Genomic DNA, 20,510 nt, shown 5'->3' on the forward strand with positions numbered 1-20,510 from the left:
AATTTTTAGCAGAAAAAAATCTTTAATGTTTTGATAAGAAACATTCCATTTTTAAATGAGTTTTTAGCACGTTTTTGAGATAAAAACAGAAAAAATTAAAAATTTCGTTTTAACTGGCTGAAAAAATAAAAAAAAATAAATCGTAATTGTTAGGAGAATTATTTTTTAGCTTGTATCGTTTTTGAACCAGAGGCTAATTTATTTTGCAAAAGCCTGTCCAAATACCATTAAAAATCACAAAAATTAATTGACATTGATGTTATTTTCTTTATTTGGCTCGATTTTAAGTCAAAAATAAGTCGAGAAACCACAAAATTTTGTCGAAAATATTATACGAAAATTCGGTTTTTTTGCAAAATTTCGCTAAAACAAACCAAAAAATCAACAAATTAAGTCAAAAATTATATTGTTTTTGCATGTTTTAGTACATCTTTTAACTAGGAACGGAGTTATTTCGCAAAATTTTGTCGAAAAATTTAAGTTTAAAAAAAATGTTTTTTATCCCCTTGTTTCCACAATTTTTAACAATTTTTTTTTAATATTTTGATAAAAAACAATGATTTTTAGATCAATTTTGACTCCAAAAAATAGTTAAGTAATTAATAAATACTGATATTTTCGCAGAAAAAAAATCAAATTAACTTTTATTTAACATCGTCATTTTTTTTAAATAAACCATCAAACCTTAATACGGTTTTTTAATTCTAAAAAATACTAAATATCAAACTATTTTAAAAATTGAAAATAAAACTGGTCAATAATTTTTTTTCCTGCCTCAGAATTGAAAACTTTTGTCCACATAAAGTAAAATTTAAAAAAAACATTTCAAACAAAAAACTAATTTTTGACGCAAAATTTTTAATGTTTCAATATTTTCGTAATTTTTTTATTAAGTATTTTTTTAACATTGTTGAAAAATTATTTTAAACCTAAGCCATTCAACATCACACCAAATCCAATTCTTTCAAATTTTTAAGTAATATTTTTGTATTTTTTTTTATTTTACTTAGGATGGGACACCTGTATGGTTTAGAGTTCGAAAAAACATGAATTAACAACTGAAAACACTGATTTTGTTGCTTAACATACAGGGTGGGAGCCAATTCACGATTATTATCGCCACCGTGTATATATTTGAGTAAAAAACATTAAAAAACGGTCCAAAACCAGTGGGGTCCCATGCGGGGTCATGCGTACCTTTCCCCTTGAGAGGTGGGGGAGTAAGGGGAGGCCCAAGCACACACCGATCAGCATTCAAAGAATTGATGCTAGACACAGAGGAGGAAGGAGGGATCGCACCTCCACGATTATTATTGTTGCAAAGACTCTCCTCTGAGGGGACCGAAGCCCTGGCAGCCCTAGTCCTACTCGTGCGTGGAGACAGCCCCTTGAAGTTCTGGTGGCGGTCCCACGAGTCCCAATACAGATGCATGTCCGAGTTGTCTTTCGCCCCCCGTTTGAGTGCGTCTACGAATACAATTGGGTGTTGTCTCCACAAGGGGGCACTGTCACTCACCCGTGTAGCGTTTGAGGTTGTGGAGGGCGCGACACAGCCGACTGAGCTCCTCGGGCCGCGCCCCGCGCTCGTTGAGGATGGTCCTGAGCTCGTGCTCGGACTTCTCCTGGAGCTCCTCCACGGTGGAGATCTTCTGGCACAGCCCCTGGATGGAGTTGCCGCTCAGCCCCACGACTTGCAGCCATTGGATCAACGAGGGGATCTGGTCGGCGCCCCCATTACGAAGCGCCAGTTTCTTGATCAGTTGGTCAGAGAAGAGTTTGATGAGTTTGCCCTGGAATTTGAGGGTTGGATGGGGTTGGCAACTAAGGGGGCTCACCTCCAGGGTCCGGATCTCTTGCTGGGTCAGTTCTGCGGTTGTCGCACATTGTGTACGGAGCCCCTCTAAACGTTGAGCAGAAACATCAATCATGGATTGAATTATGTCGAGCTGATTCCTTATTTCTCTGTCCGCCGCTTCCAAATCGGCCATATCACAGTACAGTTACAGACTAATATTTACATTTAGTTTCAATAACATAAATATTTACATATCACTATTTTTACAGTTTTACAGCTATTTTAGCGCTGATTTTTCATTCAATACCGATTCTTGTCATCGGCCATCTTTAAAGCTACTGACAAGTCTGCCAACAGGAATCACAACCGCCAAATTTAAAACCACAGCTCAAAAACACGAAATTTCAAATTTAATAGTTCTATTAATGGTTTATTACAAGCATTTAATCAAAAATTAACTAACATTTTTTGTTTTTTAATTAAAGTTAGTGACACTAAAATTCAGACACATCAATCTGACAAAACAAAAACAACCTCAAAGTCTTGATACTGCTAAAAACAAATAAATAAACCAAATAGTCTCTAATCATAAATATTCTATTTTATTACACTTTATCAAATCTTTCAAAATTTAAAATAAGTTTCTTGTCGGCGGACTTGACAGGTGTGCCAACTATTCCGATCGCTAAAAATCACAAGCGCCAATTTATATAAATAATAATTTACACAAAAATTTGTGCGTATTAATATTATTAGTGAATTATAGCAAGTCATACACAGATAACGCAGACTTACCCAGACATTATCGCGTAATTTGAATCTGATTGGTTGAATGTCAGAAATTTGAAAGATTTGATTGGGTTAAATTCCGTGACGTCACGTTAGAAAAAATAATGTGTATTTGTACGACTAAAAATCCCTTTGTTCTGTAAACAAGTGTAAAAAACGGAAAAAATAATGACGTAGAATTTGGTAATACAGGGGGTGTCTCACATAACTTGCGCCTAATGTACGCACCCAAACTAACACCTAAAAACGTTGTCATTTTTGAAAGGGTGAACAAACTAGATAAGTTTATCCAATTTTCCAAAATTTGTAATCGGAATATGTATTTTTGACTGCATCTTACAAATTATGTGAAACACCCTGTATTCGAACAAAGGCCTTTTACACCGGAACTGTTACGAAATAGTTTTTGTGACGTTTTCGAGAAAATTATTACAATAACGAGTCAGTCTTAGCTCAGCTCTCGTACGAGTCACTTGTCCGAATAAATTATAACTTATTATTTGGTGGTTCTGTGCGAAATCGTGTTGTGCGTGTGTGTTATGTTGTTTCGAGTGTTTAATAGACATTTAGTAGTGCGCGATTTTAAAATTTCGAGTTACTAGTGAGTGCCAATGGGGGTAATGGAGAAAACAATTGTGCTACAAGGATCCGGATTAAAGGGTAAGTCAAAAATAACTTTTAATTTTTTACAAAACACACTTGTTAAATTGTATTTAAAATTTTCAACTAATTTAAGAATAATTGGAACTAATTTTGGATTTCTTTTATTTCAGTAAGTCCGTTCTATGAAGATGAGGGGAATCGCTACAAATGGTAGCAGAAGATGATGCCATATAAGGTCAGAGCATTTTATTTTTTATTTTTTTGTTTATTGCAAAGTGAAGTGTGCGAAACTCGGGTCACCAGTGAGTGCGTGTTGTGTATTTTCGAGTGCTAATAGACATTTAGTAGTGCGCGATTTTTAAAATTTCGAGTGATTAGTGAGTGCCAATGGGGGAAATGGAGAAGACAATCGTGCTACAAGGATCAGGATTAAAGGGTAAGTCAAAAATAACTTTTAATTTTTTAGAAAACTCACACTTGTTAAATTTTATTTTTAATTTTAATTTTAATTTTAATTTTAATTTAATAACACATTAAACTGATTTTGTGTTTCTTTATTTTCAGTAGGTCCGTGTAAGAAGCAGAGGCAAATTGCTACAAAGGGTAGCTGAAGAAGATGCCATAAAAGTTAGTGCATTTATTTTTTTATTATTTTGTTTATTGCAAAGTGAAGTGTGTGAATTTGTGATTTTTGAGTGCAACAGTAAGTATTTATTGAATTATGAATATGAATTAATTGTATTTTAGATAAAATGTGTTATTTCTCAAATCCTTTTTCATAATTTGTAGAAAACAAGACTGTTACCAAACAATTTAAAAGAAAATCTTGTAATTTAAAATTATATTCAAATTTATTTATTGCGATTTAAAATACAAACTTTTTAAAAACTTGAAATATTGTAAGAAAATGTTTCAATATCAACAAAATTTATTTTAATAACATCAATTATAATAACTTAATTAATAATAATTTGTGTGAGGCGGAAGATTTGCAGTGGCGCTAGATTGTTTTTTTTTTTTACATTAATTTCATTTCAAACAATTTATCAGCAATATATTCGTAATGGTGAATCTTGCCTGACTGCATGTCTAAACCGCCGGGTCAGTGGAGTGCAAAAGTTGTGGAAATTATTTGTCAGAAAATGAAAATAATTATCTGCCAAATGGTTTCTTCTTCTTTTGCCGGGTCAAACAATAATAATAAAATAAGTGAAGTGTGTCAATTTGTGATGTTTACAATAAAAAGAATTTACAAAATAAAAGTCTAAAATAAATTCTGCGCGAATGTGAATTGGTAGCACTGTATTCCCAAAAATTATAATCGCCAAACTTAAACTCAGCGAAGCAGGACAATTTCAAATTCTAAGTTGTATTAATGCAATAATTGGTTCATTAGAAATCCTTAATCGATATTTTGTTTTTTAATTAGCGTTGGTGACGATAATATTACCAAAATTCAAAAACACCAACCTGACACAACAAAAACTATTTCATAAAAACAAATAAATAAACCAAATAGTCTCTAAGTAAAAACATACTATTTTAATTTGTTACATTTTATCAAATCTTCCAAATTTATAATAGGATTCTTGTCGCCAACTATTTGCACGCTAAAAATCGTAAGCGCCAATTTTAATCCCAACAAATCGATAGCATTTAAATGTAAAATTGCAAAAACAAATTCAAATTCTAAGTTGTATTAATGCAACAAAATAGTTCGTTAAAAACATTTAATCAATTTTTTAATTGACATTTTGTCTTTTTTTAATTAACGTTGTTGTTGGTGAAATACCAACCTGACAGTAATAAAAATCACTTCAAGGCCACAAAACTGACAAAAACAACTAAAACCAATAGAAAATATTTTATTTTGTTACACTATCAAATCTTTTAAAGCTTATGATAAGCTCGCAGTGCCTGGTATGCGGGAACATGTCAACAGCGACAGCTTTGACAGGCACCAGGGGCTCATTATGCAAGGTTTTCGACGCTGGACGTCCAATATCAATAAAATTTTTCAAAGCAGCTGCTGGATTACACGAAACGTAAACAAGTTGTCCAATTTTATTAATTTTTCGTATTTGCACAACTGCCTTTTGTTCTGAAACAAAAAAATCACAATTCTTATCTTGCATTCAAACAAAACTTACGTAAACCAGCACGAGGGGGATCCACAACTGCGACAACATCCCCCACAGCCCGGTAACAAACCGACCCCAGAATCTCCTCGGCTTTGCCCTCGAAAAACTCACTGTTTTCGATTTCGTTCAATTTCGCGTTGGCCTTGGCGTCTATAATGGCCTGGGGGACGATTTCAATCCCGAGGACTTTCTTACAGTTCTACCAACCACACAATTACAAAATCACAATCACAAAGTCAATGATACCAACCTTGGCGAAACATAACCCTATAGTGCCTGTACCACAACAAACGTCAAGAATTGTGGAGTCTTCAGTCGGCGCCGCGAGTTCTATTATTGACTTGTACAAAATTTCAGCCCCTTTGGTGTTTATTTGGAAAAACGCCTCTGGGGATATTTTGAATTTTAAGTCGAGGAGAGTTTCACAAATGTGGGGGTCGCCCCATAAATGCTCTGCCCCCTCAGAATCCTCCCCCGCAATTCTACAATGTAGTAAAATAAAAATTAATTTAATTTTTGTTTTGTTTTTGTTACTTTTTGACGATTTTTTGGTAGTACAAAGACGTGATTTTGGCCTCTTTTCCGGCTCCTTCTGTAAAATAATTAATGAGTGAATTTTTAAACACACTTAATTTTTCCTGTGATAAATCCTGGGGGTGGATTCCCACAACTAACATGATCTGATTTTGGGCAGTCCTGATTGTTAATTGGCGGAAATGTCCTGTGTGCACTTCAAAATTGAAAACTTGCAAATCTGAAGCTCTCACATAATCCTGGAATAGTTTCACGGCGAGTTTCATTGATTCCGGGATGTGTTTCAAAGATTCAATGTTGCCAACACCAGTCACCCCATTAACATAACTCCCAATTCGAAATCCCACAGTTGGTAATTTGGTTTCTTCGTCAATACCAACCGTAAAAGAACATTTGTTCCTATACCCATCACACTCATCAGCGTATCTAATATTGAGTAATTCACACGGGAGACCGTCAAATTTTTCTTTTTGTTTACTTAACCAATCCCTTAAATCGGGATTTTGACGTGCTAGCTCATTCCCGAGTCTCTTTAAAATGTTTTTCACCTCTTCTTGTTTAGTCTTCAGCTGTAATCTCAATTAAATTAAGTGTTAAATTAAATTAAATTAAATTAAAAAATTACTTGGTCCTCATAGGGCACATCCCATAATGGGATTGTGGACGATTTAAGCTTCTCCTCTTGACTCCTATTATCGATTTTTACTCTTTTATTTGGCCCTTCTTCAGAATTCTCTTTCCTTTTCTTCACCAAAGGATCAGGTGAGGGCTTCGCTCTCTAAAACAATTGTCAAAATGTTATGTTGGCAACGATTCAAATTCACGATTGGCAGCACTGCTTACAACTGTCATATCAAAATCGCACTCACTATTGCCTGAAGAGGTTTCCCTTTCCATTTAAACCCACTCAAAGTTTCTATAGCCTTATTTCTCTCCTCATCGCTCCGAAAACACACAAACGCGTAAGGGCTGTTCCTCTTGGGGGCCTTAATTTTCGTAGAATTCAACTTGAGCTTGTTGTTTAATAACTTCCGGAACTCCTGAAACAAAAATCAGGAAATTGTGACAACAAGAGTGGTTTTCTCACACTTATTCCGTAAATTTTCGGGAGGTTTTTGATTTCAATCTTGAATTTCTCCGATGAGAAGTCAGAGCGGTCCAAGTACGCGTAGGGGTCGTCTTCAGGGGGTTTTGAAGCCTCAATTGGGGCATTTAATTCTTGCTCGGGGGCGGATTCTTGCTCCATTTTTACGATACCTAACCTAACTTTGCGATGTAAACAACGTGGTTAAGAAAACGCTCGAATGGGAGTGTTACCGATTATTGTTTTGACCGATTTTTTTATTTGATGTGATGTTTTAAAAAATATATATTTGTGGTAACATGTACTACTAGTTTGGGTTTTTTTATAATTGACTAAATTAAAGCTAACAAAAAAGGTTTCGGTGTAAATCACTATCGCAATTTTTTAATTTTTGGTTTTCTGCAAATATCAGTGTTGCCAAGTCTAATAATTTATATGCCAGTCTGTTGATTTAATAAAAACGATTGATTATAGAGTGTTTTAATTTATTGTATGGTGCTCAAGACGTGATTTTGCGTCTATAAACATTTAATTTAAATAAAATCATTTTTTACTATGATCAAAACGGGTGTAAATCTGGCAACTTTCGCAGTTTCAATCTGGTGAATTTTTTTTTTTTTTGGCTGACAACTGCTGTCACCAAACTGTCAAAACATTTTTGGGGTTATAAGTTGTTTATTTTTTGGCTTTTCTGCTCAAGAAATGACTTTGGAGACAATCCCGAAAGACCTTCGTGGTCTGCGGGCTTGTCTAGTGTGCTCTCTAATAAAAGTAAGTGGTTTGTAACGCGTTACTTTTTCTAACCTCAATTTGTAGTCTTTTGATCAGTTCGAGTACGACGGTTGCGATAATTGCGATTTTCTCCGGATGAAAGGCAACCGAGACAACGTGTACGACTGCACAAGCTCTAATTTTGACGGGTTGGGAAAATTAACGTTAAAAAATTTGTCTCAATGTCTGTTTTAGAATGATCGCTGCGATGAGTCCAGACGACAGTTGGGTTTGTAAATGGCAAAGAATCAGTAAGTTGTGGGGGGCGAAATACCTTTTTTGGTAATTTTGGTGTTTTAGACCGGTTTTGTAAGGGTGTGTATGCCATTTCGGTGTCAGGACGACTACCAGCAGGAATTATAAGAGAAATGAAAAGTCGGGGGATTGTCTACAGACCAAGAGACACAAGTCAACGATGAAAACTTAATTCTAGATATTGTAATCATTAATTTGAAATAAACTTTTATTTACAAGCAAATACATAAAAATCATTACATCAAATGCAAAAATTTACAAAAATATAAACAACAGTTTAAAAGGCACACAAAAATAACGTTTAAAAAATTACGAGTGCCTTTTCTGGTTCGTCTCGTTCTTATCTTCTTTCAAACCCTCCTTGGTGGTATCCAAATAATTCCCAAATTCGTGAAACTTGTTATCAATCGCAGTTCCAGTCTCCCTCAACTTCAAATCTAAGTTGCTTTCAAAGTTCTCGAAACTAGTAGCGAGTTGCGTTTTTGTGGCATTGGCATATTCGACTGCCTGTTTCGATTTATCGGCCAAAGTGTCCCCAAACTGTTGCTTCTTCTCAGTGGTGAAGTTACTAACATCCTCAACTTTCTCACTGAAGGCTTTTTGGGCATTTTCAACACTTTCTCCAAGTTCTTTCTTCTTTGCTTCAGCGGCATCTGTGGTTTCTTGCCACTTATCACTGATGGCTTCCACCACTTGCCTCCGTTTGGCTTCAGCCGCGTCACGTGTGTTTTTCACTGAAGTATCGATCGTTTCTTTTAGTTTGTTTTCGACGCTTTCTTCATATTCATTGAATTTTAGCTTCTTATCTTCCAGTGCTTCACTTACTTCTTTCTTCTTGGCTTCGGCACTCTCTCTCAGTTCTTTGGCTTTCGCTTCAGCTGCGTCTCTGACTTCTTTTGCTTTTTGCGCAGCTGCTTCTCGGGCTTCGCGTGCTTTGGCTTCAGCTGCGTCTCTCACCTCTTGTGCTTTTTTATCGATGACTTCTTGTGTCTCTTTCACTGTCTCTTCAGCGGCGTTTTTCGTCTTTTGAATTGTTTCCCCCAACTGTGTTTTTTTCGTCTCGAGATCTTGCTCAGTTTTGTGGACTGAAATGTGATTTTTGTATTCAAAGATGAGTTGTAATTTAACTTACCGGCATCTTTGATGCTTTCCTCTGTTTGTGTGTAAAGTTCTCCGGTTTTGACACTGGAGTCGTGAGCCAAATCTTCGACTTTGTTAACCGTGTCTTCGGTTTCTTGCGTTATTTCTTCTTTCTTACTCCGGCCGAAGAGTTTTCGGAGCGATGCTGCAACGATGCAAAAGAATAATGAAACCAGGTGTAAAGTTACTAATTCCAGGGAATTTTTTAAATGAGGTATGAAATTTCGCCGCTTCAGGAACATTTTAAGCGGATACAAGAAGCTTGATAAAAATTATCAAACACCAAGTTGTTTGACATCATAAAAATGTGATAAGCAGCACATAAAATCCGCAAACAAATTTCAAAGGTCAAAGAAAATACCCATTTAAGTCAAATTTTGGTAAAAAATTAGTTTATTTTCTCAATTTACATAAGTGAGATCAAAATAAGAATTTATTATGCTGTAATATGCCAATTCATAACCTTTAGTAGGTCGGGAAATTTGTCATTACATCCCGTGGTCTGTAAGTAATTTATGAGTTACGAGACCAACTTTAACAGAAAAACAGATATATTTTATTATTTAAACGAAATGTGTGATTCTTGATTATGAATAAAATGGTGTGTCAAAATGAATTTCATCTAGTCGCTTATGGATTTCTATGTAAAATAAAAAAATGCCGCTTTAAAAAATATTGGATCTAATTAACCTCAAGTTATTTCGATTGACAGCTGTCACTGTTGACAGAACTATCTGGTTTAAAAAGAGTAGAGCGGCACAGATTTTTTTTACATGTAAAGAAATGTCATAGGCGACTAGATGACAATCACTTCTCTCAAACGGATTTAAGCACGAATTTGAGCCTTCAAGGTAATGACATATTTTCCACCGCGATTCTAATATACTATTATTTTAAAAAAGACAGACTTTATGTATGTTTATTTATGGCCCGACTTCAAAAAATAAAAAAATTAAATTAAAATTAATTATAAACATTAAACAGACAAAAAATGTCAAATGTCAACAAATAAATGTCAACATTTTTTAACAGATAGATCTTTTTAAACATTTTTCCGTGTTTTTATCATCTTATTTTACTTGAAATTTTTCTCTGAGACGCGAGTTCTGAAACATCGTGTATTTTTTTATTTGCTGTTTTTTGACATTATCTTATTTGACAGCATGCTACTAGATTTTATTAACTTTTATTAACTTTTTTTTTTAATTTAATATTTTTTTAAGCAATAATTTTTAGTAAAAGTAGAACATTTTGCACAAAATATGAAGTTGAATATAGCCTAAAATAAACTCTGATATTAATTTAGAAATTGTATGTAAAATTGTATGTAAAATTGTAGGCTTCTACATTAAAAGCCATTTCATATTTTTTTTACTTTTGAAATCTAACCACAATAAAAATTTCTACAGGGCTTAACGTTTTTTAAAAAAACACCTTATTTAGTAAAATACTATTTCCTTTAAAACTGAAAACTCTAAAAACTTTTCTATTATATCACTAATAATTTTTATTATACTATTGATATTGTTTAATAAAAACACATTGCAAGATTGCTGTTTTACTCTTGTATTTTTTAATTAATTCAAGAAAAAATATTGTCTTTGATGAATAATTTTGACAAATTATTGTTTAGAAACTCAAAAATGTGCACAAAGTGATGAGAAATAAATAGTAAAAAATTAAGAGAAATAATAAATGATTGATTTGTTTTAGTTTTTAAAACTGAAACAATTGATTTTATAGAAACGCAATCTAAGATATAATTAATTAAAAAAATATGTTAAAAAAGTATTTTCATTAGCAAAGGTCACGAAAAATTGAAATGACTTAATTAATTAACTGAGTAACAATGGATCATTTCTATTTATAAAGGTTTATTAAACTTGCTTGGTGAATAATTTAAAAAAGATAATAACAATTATTTACATGTTATATAAATCAAATGATAAAAAATTTTGAACTATTTATACAGGGTGCGCCAGAACTCGCGCCCCAGGAATATGTTAAAAAAATTCTATCTATAAAATTTCGAAGTTATGACAGTTAAAATTTTGCACTTTGACTTATTTCAGTTGGAAAAATATTTTTTTAGAAGAGAAAACAAGGAAGTTGTATCCTAAATTGTAACTCTGTTTAATGTTATTTGTGGCTTTTATTGGCAAAAATTTTGTACCTTTACTAAATAATAATAAATAAAACCATATACAAGATCATCAGTATCATTAAATAGACATAAAAAATGTCAAATGTCAAAATTTTTTGACTGATAGAATTTTTTAATTTCATGTCCATGGTATCTTAATTGAAATTTTTCTCTGGGGCGCGAGTTCTGACACACCCTGTATATATTTTTCTTTTTTATTTTGTGGTTGAAATAATTGCATTAAATCATGATTATTTAAAAAGCCAATAATGACACACTATGTGTCATAATTGGTGACGTAATTTTGTATTTTCAAATTTTGGTGCTATATTCAGTAACGTTAATTGATTTTCGGTGAAAAATTTACACTATTACCAACATATTTGTGTGATTATGTCACATCTAATTAATTTTTCGAAGTGTATTATTATTCCAAGGTTGGTGTTAAACTTCCTTGAGAATATGACCCATCGATGATGTCATTTTACAGTTGAGTCTTGAGAAAAATTGAAGATTTTTGTGCATTTTATGACCTTTAAACAGCAAATTTATTGGTTTATTTTTAGCAACCTAATTTTAAGATAAAGGTTGACGTACGCTATTCTTAATTGTTAATTATGTAACAATCAAATATTTGGTAACTTGCCTAAATTGTGCCAATATTAAAAATAAATCTACAAATTAAATGAAATTAGTTTGTATGAGGTTTACCACAATTGATAAAAATAACATTTCTGGTTATTTGTTGGATCGAAACTACGCAGACTTTGCTGAACCCACGCAAAATAACTCAAACAATTCCGCGTTTCAAAATGGTAATTTTTTTTCAGAATTGTATTAAAAAAATGATTCTCGCTGTGAATATTAAGTTGTGATGGTCTGTTGATTTTGATTGTGATGGGTTAGACCTTGGTCAACAACGACGCAATTGTCGTAGTAATCGATAATTAATTAATTAAGAATGTTTATTTTTCAACGTGAATTGATTATTATTGAAACTTACCGGTAAAAGACGACCACATTTTTGCGTGTTAAACAGTCACTAGTTTTTCAAATGTGTTTATTTGTTGGAAATTTGCGTTGTAAGTGTAGGAAAGTGCACCGATGACTAAACTTGTTGACTTGGGCGTCGATTACGAACTCCTGGCACCTCTGCAGCTCCTCCTTGTTTACGGGTCGAGATTTTCCATGATGTCTCATTCATACAGCGATAAAGAAAATTACCAGACTGGAATTTATTATCAAAAATAATTTACACAGGGTGTCATAAATTTCAAAAATTATTGGTACAAATTTAATTGTGACTTCAGGAAATAAACTGAAAAAACTTTGGGTCAAGTTTTAACAATTTAACATTTAGTAAAATAGTAAAAAAGTGGGTCTCGTAAAAAATACTGTTGAATTATTATGAAATTTTGAAAATTGTCAAGATTGTGATTGGAATTTAGAGGATTAGGTGTTTTTTTTATTTATTTTGTACCCACATACAGGGTGTCCCAGCGATTTGATTTTGACCTTTAAATGGTAAAATTTAAAACAAAATAAATGACTGAAACAATAACAATTTTAAGAATTATGATTTTATTAAAAATCAGTTTTTTTGATTTAATTTTGGAGGAAATTTTTTGACGAAAATTAAGAAAAATCTTTTACCAATGGATTTTTTTTAATGGAAACTTCTATTTTTTTAGCGATTTTGATAAAAAAATGTCGAAATGGTAACACCAAAATACTAAATATTATAGTTTTCGAAAAAAGAAAATCATTTAAAAAATGGAATTATATCAACAAAAAACAAACATACAATCAAGTTGGGAATTGGGTATTTTTTAAACAGAAAATTGACCTGTCAAAACAAACTATTTTCAGTTTTAATTAATAAGATTAATCGATAATTTCGCCGCTCACTGTAAAAGGATTACAACTATCTACATCTTAATCAATTTTTTCAAATAAGTTGCCATTTTGAAAAAAATCACAAAATTCAAAAACAAAACAAAATTTCATTGTCAAAACACAATCACATATAATAATAATGATAATAAACCGTCTTGATTTGAATTATATAACTTGGAAAGTGAAGTCTAGCAAATGCTACTTAAACTTAACCCCCTTAACAAAAATAACTATTTAAATAAATAAACAGAAAACTAATGAAATAAATAAATAAAATGAAATGTACAAAAACTGTACTCTAATAAAACTAAAAATAACTGACCTACTAACAAAAAAAAACAGAAAAATATATAATAAAAAAGAAAAAAAATAACAATATGAATTAGTAAAATATGTTTTAATTTTTTTGCGAAAATTGTTCACCGAAAGTTTTTCTTTAAACAAATGACATGTATTGTAGGAGAGAGATTTTTTAAATATAGCTGTTTTGAACGATCATCAAACAAGATTATTTTCTTTCTTTTAATTTAAAAAAAAACTTGCCTCATTTTAAAAACTTTTGTTGAATCAAAGTAAGAAAATTCAAAACTGGGCTCTATGAGTAAACAAGTTATTTCTCCMTTTATTCTTAGATTAGATTTGGCATTTTTCGAAGAGAGACAACTTTACTTACAAAGATTTTGTTAAAATTGTAGAGCCAGACCAAAATTTTTGTTCTTTAAGGTTGTTTAATTTTTTKAAYAAAATTMCRGAAAATTGWAGTGATTTTTGRTTGCTCTGTTTAATTTAAGTTCAGTGGACAAAACCAGATTTTCCTATTATCAATCGATTTATGTTTTTTTCCTGATCTTTGCTACCACAAGTTATGAGCCACTTATGCTCAAGTGATGTCACTTGATTTATCAAATTGTAATTTTATCAATTATTATCAATWCAAAAATGTAGAAAAAACTGTTTTTACAAATCTGCGTTGTTTTGCTACTTTCAGCAATATTTTAAACATCTTATTAAAGCAAAAAAAAATAYAAAAACATTTTGTTAAATTTTGGTTAGGACTAAAATATAACATTTCCAGTTTGCAATTTATTGTATTCACATCTGAATTTTTTTTGGAAATATTCAAAACAGGAATCAAATTTTGAGAAATAAGTAAAAAATACTCTACTTCTTGAATTTTTATCTTTCTACTTTTTTTTTATTAAGTGTTTGAGTTAATTTTTTACAAATATTGAATCAAAATCACTATGATTGTGAATCCAGTGACCCAACTTGGGATAAGATTACGACTGGAGACTAGATTAACAAAAAACAATACCACTTTTTAATTAAAAAAGTGATAAGTAAAAGTGTTTTTTGAAGTACTGATTGTCTTTCTCTGACGGAAAAATTCACTCCGATGACGTCAAATAGTAAAACTTTTTTTTTAGATTAGATTTGGCTAAAAATGGCATTTTTCGAAAAGACTCGACTTTGCTTTCAAAGATTTCGCTAAAATTGAAGAATCAGGCCAAAATTTAATTGTTCTTTAATTTTTTTGTAGTGATTTTTGCTTGCTCTGTTTAATTTAAATTCAGTGGACAAAACCATATTTTCCTATTATCAAACGGAAAGTTACGAAATGGATTTACGTTTTTTTCCTAATCTTTACTATCACAAGTTATCCTCAAGTACTGTCACTTGATTTATGAAATTGGAATTTTATTTAAAATTTCTTCTTTCTTTGACTCATTAAAATATTTGAAAAAAGTTGGTGCAAAGAAAAAAAGCAACCATAATGCAAATCAATGCAAAAATCTAGAAAGAACTGTTTTTACAAATCTGCATTGTTTCGCGACTTTAGTCAATTTTTTAAACATATTATTATTAAAGCAAAAAAATAAATTCTAGTTAGGACTAAAATATTTGATTTATTAAGCATTTTTATAAATATATGTTTTTAATTTGAGCTACTTTTAATGATTTTTTCTAAATATTAAGCCAAAATCTCTATCAGTGTCCTCCAACTTGAGATAAGATTAGGACCGGAGACTATATTAACAAAGAACAAACCATTTTTAATTTAAAAACTGTTGAGTAAAAGTGTGAGTGCAAAATGTGGTTTCCTGGAGCACTGATTGTATTTTTGTTGTCTTTCTCTGACGGCAAAATTCTCTCTGAGAAAGGCAATTGGTAAAACAAGCGTTTATATTTTTGTAAAACTGATTTTTTTAGAACTTAAAGTCATTAATGGCAATGATGCGAAAGAGGGACAATTTCCCTGGCACGTCTTAATAATAACTGATACAACAAAAAATAATATTATTTTGTGTAGTGGTGCTATTATCAGTCGTGATTGGGTTCTCACTTCTGCTTCTTGTATAAATCAGTTGGTAATTTAATTTAAAATAATCAAAAATATATATATTTTTTTGTAGAGCTGACGATGTGAGTGTTGCTTCTGGATATACTGATTTCAGTGTTTTGCCAGAAATTATGGCAATAGGGGCTCAAAGAATCATCATTCATGAAGATTTTAAGAATGATACTCTTCAAAATGATATCGGATTGCTGAAACTCGAGTCATCTTTAAGTTTTGATGGTGATGTTTTAGAATTTCAAAATTTGAAATAACTCAATAAAAAATTGTTTCAGAAACCACTCAAGCAATATCTTTGAGTAAAGACGTTGTGGAGGACGGAATTATGGCTACAATTGCTGGTTGGGGACACTCCAATAAAGGTAAAATTTTAATACAAAATTTTATAATTGAATTAATTCAAAAATTGTATCCAGACTCACCAACGATTGATAACATAACTCCGGTTCTACAATTTGCGAAAGTTCCTACTATCACGAATTCAGAATGTGCAAAAATTTATGGTACTGATGTTGTAACTTCAACTGTGATTTGTACATTCAATCCAAATGTTGTAAGAGGCCCTTGTATTAACGACGGTGGAGCCCCCTTAATTAAGAATGCCGCCACTGACCCACAACATGTCGGTATCTTCAGTTTTATGGGAGAAAACGGGTGTGAAAAAAATTATCCTGCAGGATATACAAGAACTGCACCCTATGTAGATTGGATTAAAAATAAAACTGGAATTTAAGTTATTATCACTTGCAAATAAAATTTTTTATTGAAATTACGGTTTTTTTTCACTGAATTGAAAAATGCCATTTTTAGCCAAATCTAATCTAAGAAAAAAAGTTTAACCATTTGCCGTCATCGGAGTTAATTTTTCCGTCAGAGAAAGACAATCAGTACTTCAAAAAACACTTTTGCTTATCACTTTTTTAATTTAAAAGTGGTATTGTTTTTTGTTAGTCTAGTCTCCAGTCGTAATCTTATCCCAAGTTGGGTCACTGGATTCACAATCATAGTGATTTTGATTCAGTATTTGTAAAAAATTAACTCAAACACTTAATAAAAAAAAAGTAGAAAGACAAAAATTCAAGAAGTAGAATATTTTTTACTTATTTCTCAAAATTTGATTCCTGTTTTGAATATTTCCAAAAAAAATTCAGATGTGAATACAATAAATTGCAAACTGGAAATGTTATATTTTAGTCCTAACCAAAATTTAACAAAATGTTTTTRTATTTTTTTTTGCTTTAATAAGATGTTTAAAATATTGCTGAAAGTAGCAAAACAACGCAGATTTGTAAAAACAGTTTTTTCTACATTTTTGWATTGATAATAATTGATAAAATTACAATTTGATAAATCAAGTGACATCACTTGAGCATAAGTGGCTCATAACTTGTGGTAGCAAAGATCAGGAAAAAAACATAAATCGATTGATAATAGGAAAATCTGGTTTTGTCCACTGAACTTAAATTAAACAGAGCAAYCAAAAATCACTWCAATTTTCYGKAATTTTRTTMAAAAAATTAAACAACCTTAAAGAACAAAAATTTTGGTCTGGCTCTACAATTTTAACAAAATCTTTGTAAGTAAAGTTGTCTCTCTTCGAAAAATGCCAAATCTAATCTAAGAATAAAKGGAGAAATAACTTGTTTACTCATAGAGCCCAGTTTTGAATTTTCTTACTTTGATTCAACAAAAGTTTTTAAAATGAGGCAAGTTTTTTTTTAAATTAAAAGAAAGAAAATAATCTTGTTTGATGATCGTTCAAAACAGCTATATTTAAAAAATCTCTCTCCTACAATACATGTCATTTGTTTAAAGAAAAACTTTCGGTGAACAATTTTCGCAAAAAAATTAAAACATATTTTACTAATTCATATTGTTGTTTTTTTTTCTTTTTTATTATATATTTTTCTGTTTTTTTTGTTAGTAGGTCAGTTATTTTTAGTTTTATTAGAGTACAGTTTTTGTACATTTCATTTTATTTATTTATTTCTTTAGTTTTCTGTTTATTTATTTAAATAGTTATTTTTGTTAAGGGGGTTAAGTTTAACTAGCATTTGCTAGACTTCACTTTCCAAGTTATATAATTTAAATCAAGACGGTTTATTATCATTATTATTATATGTGATTGTGTTTTGACAATGAAATTTTGTTTTGAGTTTGAATTTTGTGATTTTTTTCAAAATGACAACTTATTTGAAAAATTTTTTCGGAAAAAATTGATTAAGATGTAGATAATGATTACAGTGAATGGTGAAATTATGGATTAATCTTATTTATTAAAACTGAAAATACTTTGTTTTGGCAGGTCAAATTTCTGTTTAAAAAATACATAATTCCCTATTTGATTGCATGTTTGTTTTTTGTTGATATAATTTCATTTTTTGTTCTTTCGAAAACTGTAATTTAGTATTTTGGTGTTACTTTCGCCAATTTTTGTTATCATAATCTATAAAAAAATTAAGGGTTTCCACTAAAAAAATCCATTGGTAAAAGCTTTTTCTTAATTTTCCTCAAAAACTTTCCTCCAAATTAAATCAAAAAAACTGATTTTCAATAAAATCATTATTCATAACCATTTTTTTTTAATTTTTATTGTTTTAATCAATTGTTTTGTCCTAATTTTTTTTATCTATTCTGTTATTTTTTTACCCATATAGGTATATTTGCCAGCAACCTACCTAAATTAAATCAAAAAACACCTAATCGTCTAAATTCGAATCACAATCTTGACAATTTTTTAAATTTCATGTTTAATTTGCAATAATTCAATAGTATTTTTATGAGACAAAAAAACTCGTTTTTAAGTATTTTATTCACTTTGAATTGTATCAAAAATCGAAGAGATAAGATTAAGATAGGCACCTATTTCGTCAGTTTTTGATGAACAAACATGTTAACAAAATGTTGTTTTATGGAGCATTGATTTATAAGTCTAGTATTCTTTTCTGAAGGCAAAATTGGCCCTAATAACGGTAAATATTTTTTTTACATTGCTTTCAGACATTAAGGTAATTAATGGCAATAATGCGCGAAAAGGGCAATTTCCGTGGCAGGTGGAGTTAATGTCCCTTTTGCGACATCATTACCATTAATTACCTTAACATCGTCTGTTACCAAAGTAATAAAAAAACGTATGTTTTGTCAATTTACCGTTCTTAGGACTTAAAACAACATTTTGTACTACTTAACAATTTTTTTCGCACCCTTATTCTCTTATAAAACTGAAAAAACCAACATGTTGTGCGGAAAAAAATTCAGATGTTGCCATTTTGAAAAAAAATACAAACCTCAAAAACATTCTTCAAGTGCAAAAACAACCATAAATACAATTATTTTTAATTTGTGTCAAATATCAATGCAAAAATCTAGAAAAAACTATGCAATTCTTTAAACATATTAATCAAAAAGATAATAGATGTAATCATGGTTAAATAAAAAACATTCTACTTCTTGAATTTTTATCTTACTTCTTTTTATTTATTTATTTTTTTCAATAATTTGATTGTGAATTCAGTCGCTCAAGTTGAGATAAGATTACGACCGAAAACTAAATCAACAAAAACAAAACCACTTTTAAATTGAAAAAGTGATGAGTGCAAAATGTGGTTTCCTGGAGCACTGATTGTATTTTTATTGTCTTTCTCTGACGGCAAAATTCACCCTCATGACGGCAAATGGTAAAACAAGCGTTTATATTTTTGTGAAATTGTTTTTTCTAGAAATTAAAATCATTAATGGTAACGATGCGCAAAAGGGACAATTTCCGTGGCAAGTCTTAATATGGACTGAAACAACAAATAATCAGTTTATTAACTGTAGTGGTGCTATTATCAGTCATGATTGGGTTCTCACTTCTGCTTCGTGTATAAATCAGTTAGTAATTGAATTTAAAATAATCAAAAAAAAAAAGTTTTTTATTTGTAGAGCTAACTTAGTGAGTGTTGCTTCTGGAAATAGTGATTTGAGTGATTTGTCGGGAGTTATAATCACAGAGGCGGAAAGTGTCAACATTCACGAGGATTTTAACAATGATTCTCTTCAAAATAATCTCGGATTGGTGAAACTTAAATCATCTTTAATTTTTGATGGTGATTTTAGAACCAAAGAAAGAACTAAATTAAAAATGAATTGTTTTAGAAACCACTCAAGCTATTTCTTTGAGTGAAGACGTTGTGGGGGACGGAATTAACGTTACAATTGCTGGTTGGGGATACTCCAATAAAGGTAAAACTGCAATACAAAATTTTATAATTAAATTAATTAAAATTGTTTATAAATATAGATAGCAATAACATTACTTCGATTCTTCAATTTGCAAATGTTCCTACTATCAAGAATTCAGAATGTGCAAAAGTTTATGGTTCTAAGGTTGTAACTTCAACTGTGCTTTGTACACACAACTCAAGTCTTGTAAAAGGTCCTTGTATTAACGACGGTGGAGCCCCCTTAATTATGAATGCCGCCACTGACCCTCAACATGTCGGTATCTTCAGTTATATAGGAGCAAACGGGTGTGAAAAAAATTATCCTGCAGGATATACAAGAACTGCATCCTATTTAAACTGGATTAAAAATAAAACTGGTATTTAAGTTATTGTCACATGCAAATAAAAAATTCTATTGAAATTACGTTTTTTTTGCAAAAATTACTACAATTTTACACTTTTCCTAAAATCACTACTATTTTCAGCAATTAAAAAAAAAATAAACAACCTTAAAAAAGAAACAAATTTTCGCCTGATTCTTCAATTTTAGAAAAATCTTTGAAAGTAAAGTCGACTCTTTGACTCATTGAAAAAAAAATTATAATAAAAAAAAGAGAAATAGAAATTCTGAGTTTTGAATTTTATTTCCAAAAACAATACTATTTTTTTTTTGATTTTTTTGCTTTAGTAATATGTTTAAAAWATTGCCGAAAGTAGCAAAACAATGCAAATTTGTAAAAACAGTTCTAGATTTTTGCGTTGATAATATTTTAATGCTCCTACTTTTGAGTCAAAGAA

The 20,510-nt window shown here is 30.7% G+C and overlaps 6 protein-coding genes across 9 annotated transcripts in view; 3 read left to right on the forward strand and 3 right to left on the reverse strand.

Annotated features, from left to right (window-relative positions):
* Positions 1-2,117, reverse strand: part of LOC123004530 (kinase suppressor of Ras 2) — a 14,268-nt gene extending 12,151 nt beyond the window's left edge. For 3 of the 4 annotated variants that reach the window (XM_044397867.1, XM_044397866.1, XM_044397869.1), the window contains exons 1-3: positions 1,836-2,117; positions 1,517-1,790; positions 1,198-1,467 (exon numbers count right to left, since the gene is read on the reverse strand). In XM_044397867.1, the coding sequence (XP_044253802.1) occupies positions 1,198-1,467; positions 1,517-1,790; positions 1,836-1,988 (697 nt within the window). In that variant the 5' untranslated portion in view covers positions 1,989-2,117. The remainder of the gene's footprint in view (positions 1-1,197; positions 1,468-1,516; positions 1,791-1,835) is intronic. The other variant, XM_044397868.1, reaches the window with a different exon arrangement.
* A 2,919-nt stretch (positions 2,118-5,036) lies between these two features.
* LOC123003682 (tRNA (uracil-5-)-methyltransferase homolog A) lies at positions 5,037-7,306 on the reverse strand. The gene is made up of 7 exons (XM_044396614.1): positions 6,950-7,306; positions 6,732-6,902; positions 6,488-6,640; positions 5,863-6,431; positions 5,579-5,810; positions 5,338-5,527; positions 5,037-5,288 (listed from the first exon to the last, which is right to left on the reverse strand). The coding sequence occupies exons 1-7, from the start codon at positions 7,106-7,108 to the stop codon at positions 5,053-5,055; spliced, it is 1,710 nt and encodes a 569-aa protein (XP_044252549.1). The 5' UTR covers positions 7,109-7,306; the 3' UTR covers positions 5,037-5,052.
* Positions 7,307-7,576: 270 nt separating this feature from the next.
* LOC123016450 (transcription elongation factor SPT4) lies at positions 7,577-8,195 on the forward strand. The gene is made up of 4 exons (XM_044416857.1): positions 7,577-7,717; positions 7,763-7,866; positions 7,913-7,968; positions 8,018-8,195. The coding sequence occupies exons 1-4, from the start codon at positions 7,649-7,651 to the stop codon at positions 8,134-8,136; spliced, it is 348 nt and encodes a 115-aa protein (XP_044272792.1). The 5' UTR covers positions 7,577-7,648; the 3' UTR covers positions 8,137-8,195.
* On the reverse strand, positions 8,167-12,417 carry LOC123016449 (late embryogenesis abundant protein At3g53040-like). The gene is made up of 3 exons (XM_044416856.1): positions 12,259-12,417; positions 9,105-9,257; positions 8,167-9,057 (listed from the first exon to the last, which is right to left on the reverse strand). Exons 1-3 carry the CDS (start codon positions 12,275-12,277, stop codon positions 8,282-8,284), a joined length of 948 nt encoding a protein of 315 aa, XP_044272791.1. The 5' UTR covers positions 12,278-12,417; the 3' UTR covers positions 8,167-8,281.
* Positions 12,418-15,219: 2,802 nt separating this feature from the next.
* LOC123003889 (chymotrypsin BI-like) lies at positions 15,220-16,276 on the forward strand. The gene is made up of 5 exons (XM_044396930.1): positions 15,220-15,313; positions 15,363-15,516; positions 15,566-15,729; positions 15,783-15,869; positions 15,924-16,276. Exons 1-5 carry the CDS (start codon positions 15,244-15,246, stop codon positions 16,238-16,240), a joined length of 792 nt encoding a protein of 263 aa, XP_044252865.1. The 5' UTR covers positions 15,220-15,243; the 3' UTR covers positions 16,241-16,276.
* A 2,285-nt stretch (positions 16,277-18,561) lies between these two features.
* Positions 18,562-20,117, forward strand: LOC123003897 (brachyurin-like). The gene is made up of 5 exons (XM_044396937.1): positions 18,562-19,177; positions 19,227-19,380; positions 19,432-19,595; positions 19,645-19,731; positions 19,790-20,117. Exons 1-5 carry the CDS (start codon positions 19,108-19,110, stop codon positions 20,095-20,097), a joined length of 783 nt encoding a protein of 260 aa, XP_044252872.1. The 5' UTR covers positions 18,562-19,107; the 3' UTR covers positions 20,098-20,117.
* The last annotated feature ends 393 nt before the right edge of the window (positions 20,118-20,510 follow it).

This window comes from Tribolium madens, unplaced genomic scaffold, assembly GCF_015345945.1.
Source record: "Tribolium madens isolate multiple individuals breed KSU strain unplaced genomic scaffold, Tmad_KSU_1.1 Scaffold_1;HRSCAF=32;Tcas5.2_LG8, whole genome shotgun sequence".
NCBI classification, from domain to species: domain Eukaryota; kingdom Metazoa; phylum Arthropoda; class Insecta; order Coleoptera; family Tenebrionidae; genus Tribolium; species Tribolium madens.

Bases quoted from the DNA above. Each gene is read 5' to 3' on its own strand.
- LOC123016449 (XM_044416856.1), bottom strand. The intron at 9,058-9,104 runs GTAAGTTAAATT...ATCACATTTCAG, and splicing joins GGAAAGCATCAAAGATGCCG to TCCACAAAACTGAGCAAGAT.
- LOC123003889 (XM_044396930.1), top strand. From the start codon at position 15,244: ATGTGGTTTCCTGGAGCACTGATTGTATTTTTGTTGTCTTTCTCTGAC. The intron at 15,314-15,362 runs GCAATTGGTAAA...TGATTTTTTTAG, and splicing joins CAAAATTCTCTCTGAGAAAG to AACTTAAAGTCATTAATGGC. The intron at 15,730-15,782 runs GTGATGTTTTAG...AAATTGTTTCAG, and splicing joins GTCATCTTTAAGTTTTGATG to AAACCACTCAAGCAATATCT.
- LOC123016450 (XM_044416857.1), top strand. From the start codon at position 7,649: ATGACTTTGGAGACAATCCCGAAAGACCTTCGTGGTCTGCGGGCTTGT. The intron at 7,718-7,762 runs GTAAGTGGTTTG...CTCAATTTGTAG, and splicing joins TAGTGTGCTCTCTAATAAAA to TCTTTTGATCAGTTCGAGTA. The intron at 7,867-7,912 runs GTTGGGAAAATT...TGTCTGTTTTAG, and splicing joins ACAAGCTCTAATTTTGACGG to AATGATCGCTGCGATGAGTC.
- LOC123003682 (XM_044396614.1), bottom strand. From the start codon at position 7,108: ATGGAGCAAGAATCCGCCCCCGAGCAAGAATTAAATGCCCCAATTGAG. The intron at 6,432-6,487 runs GTAATTTTTTAA...TTGAGATTACAG, and splicing joins ATGTGCCCTATGAGGACCAA to CTGAAGACTAAACAAGAAGA. The intron at 5,528-5,578 runs GTTGGTATCATT...TGTGGTTGGTAG, and splicing joins TAGGGTTATGTTTCGCCAAG to AACTGTAAGAAAGTCCTCGG.
- LOC123003897 (XM_044396937.1), top strand. From the start codon at position 19,108: ATGTGGTTTCCTGGAGCACTGATTGTATTTTTATTGTCTTTCTCTGAC. The intron at 19,178-19,226 runs GCAAATGGTAAA...TGTTTTTTCTAG, and splicing joins CAAAATTCACCCTCATGACG to AAATTAAAATCATTAATGGT. The intron at 19,381-19,431 runs GTTAGTAATTGA...TTTTATTTGTAG, and splicing joins TCTGCTTCGTGTATAAATCA to AGCTAACTTAGTGAGTGTTG.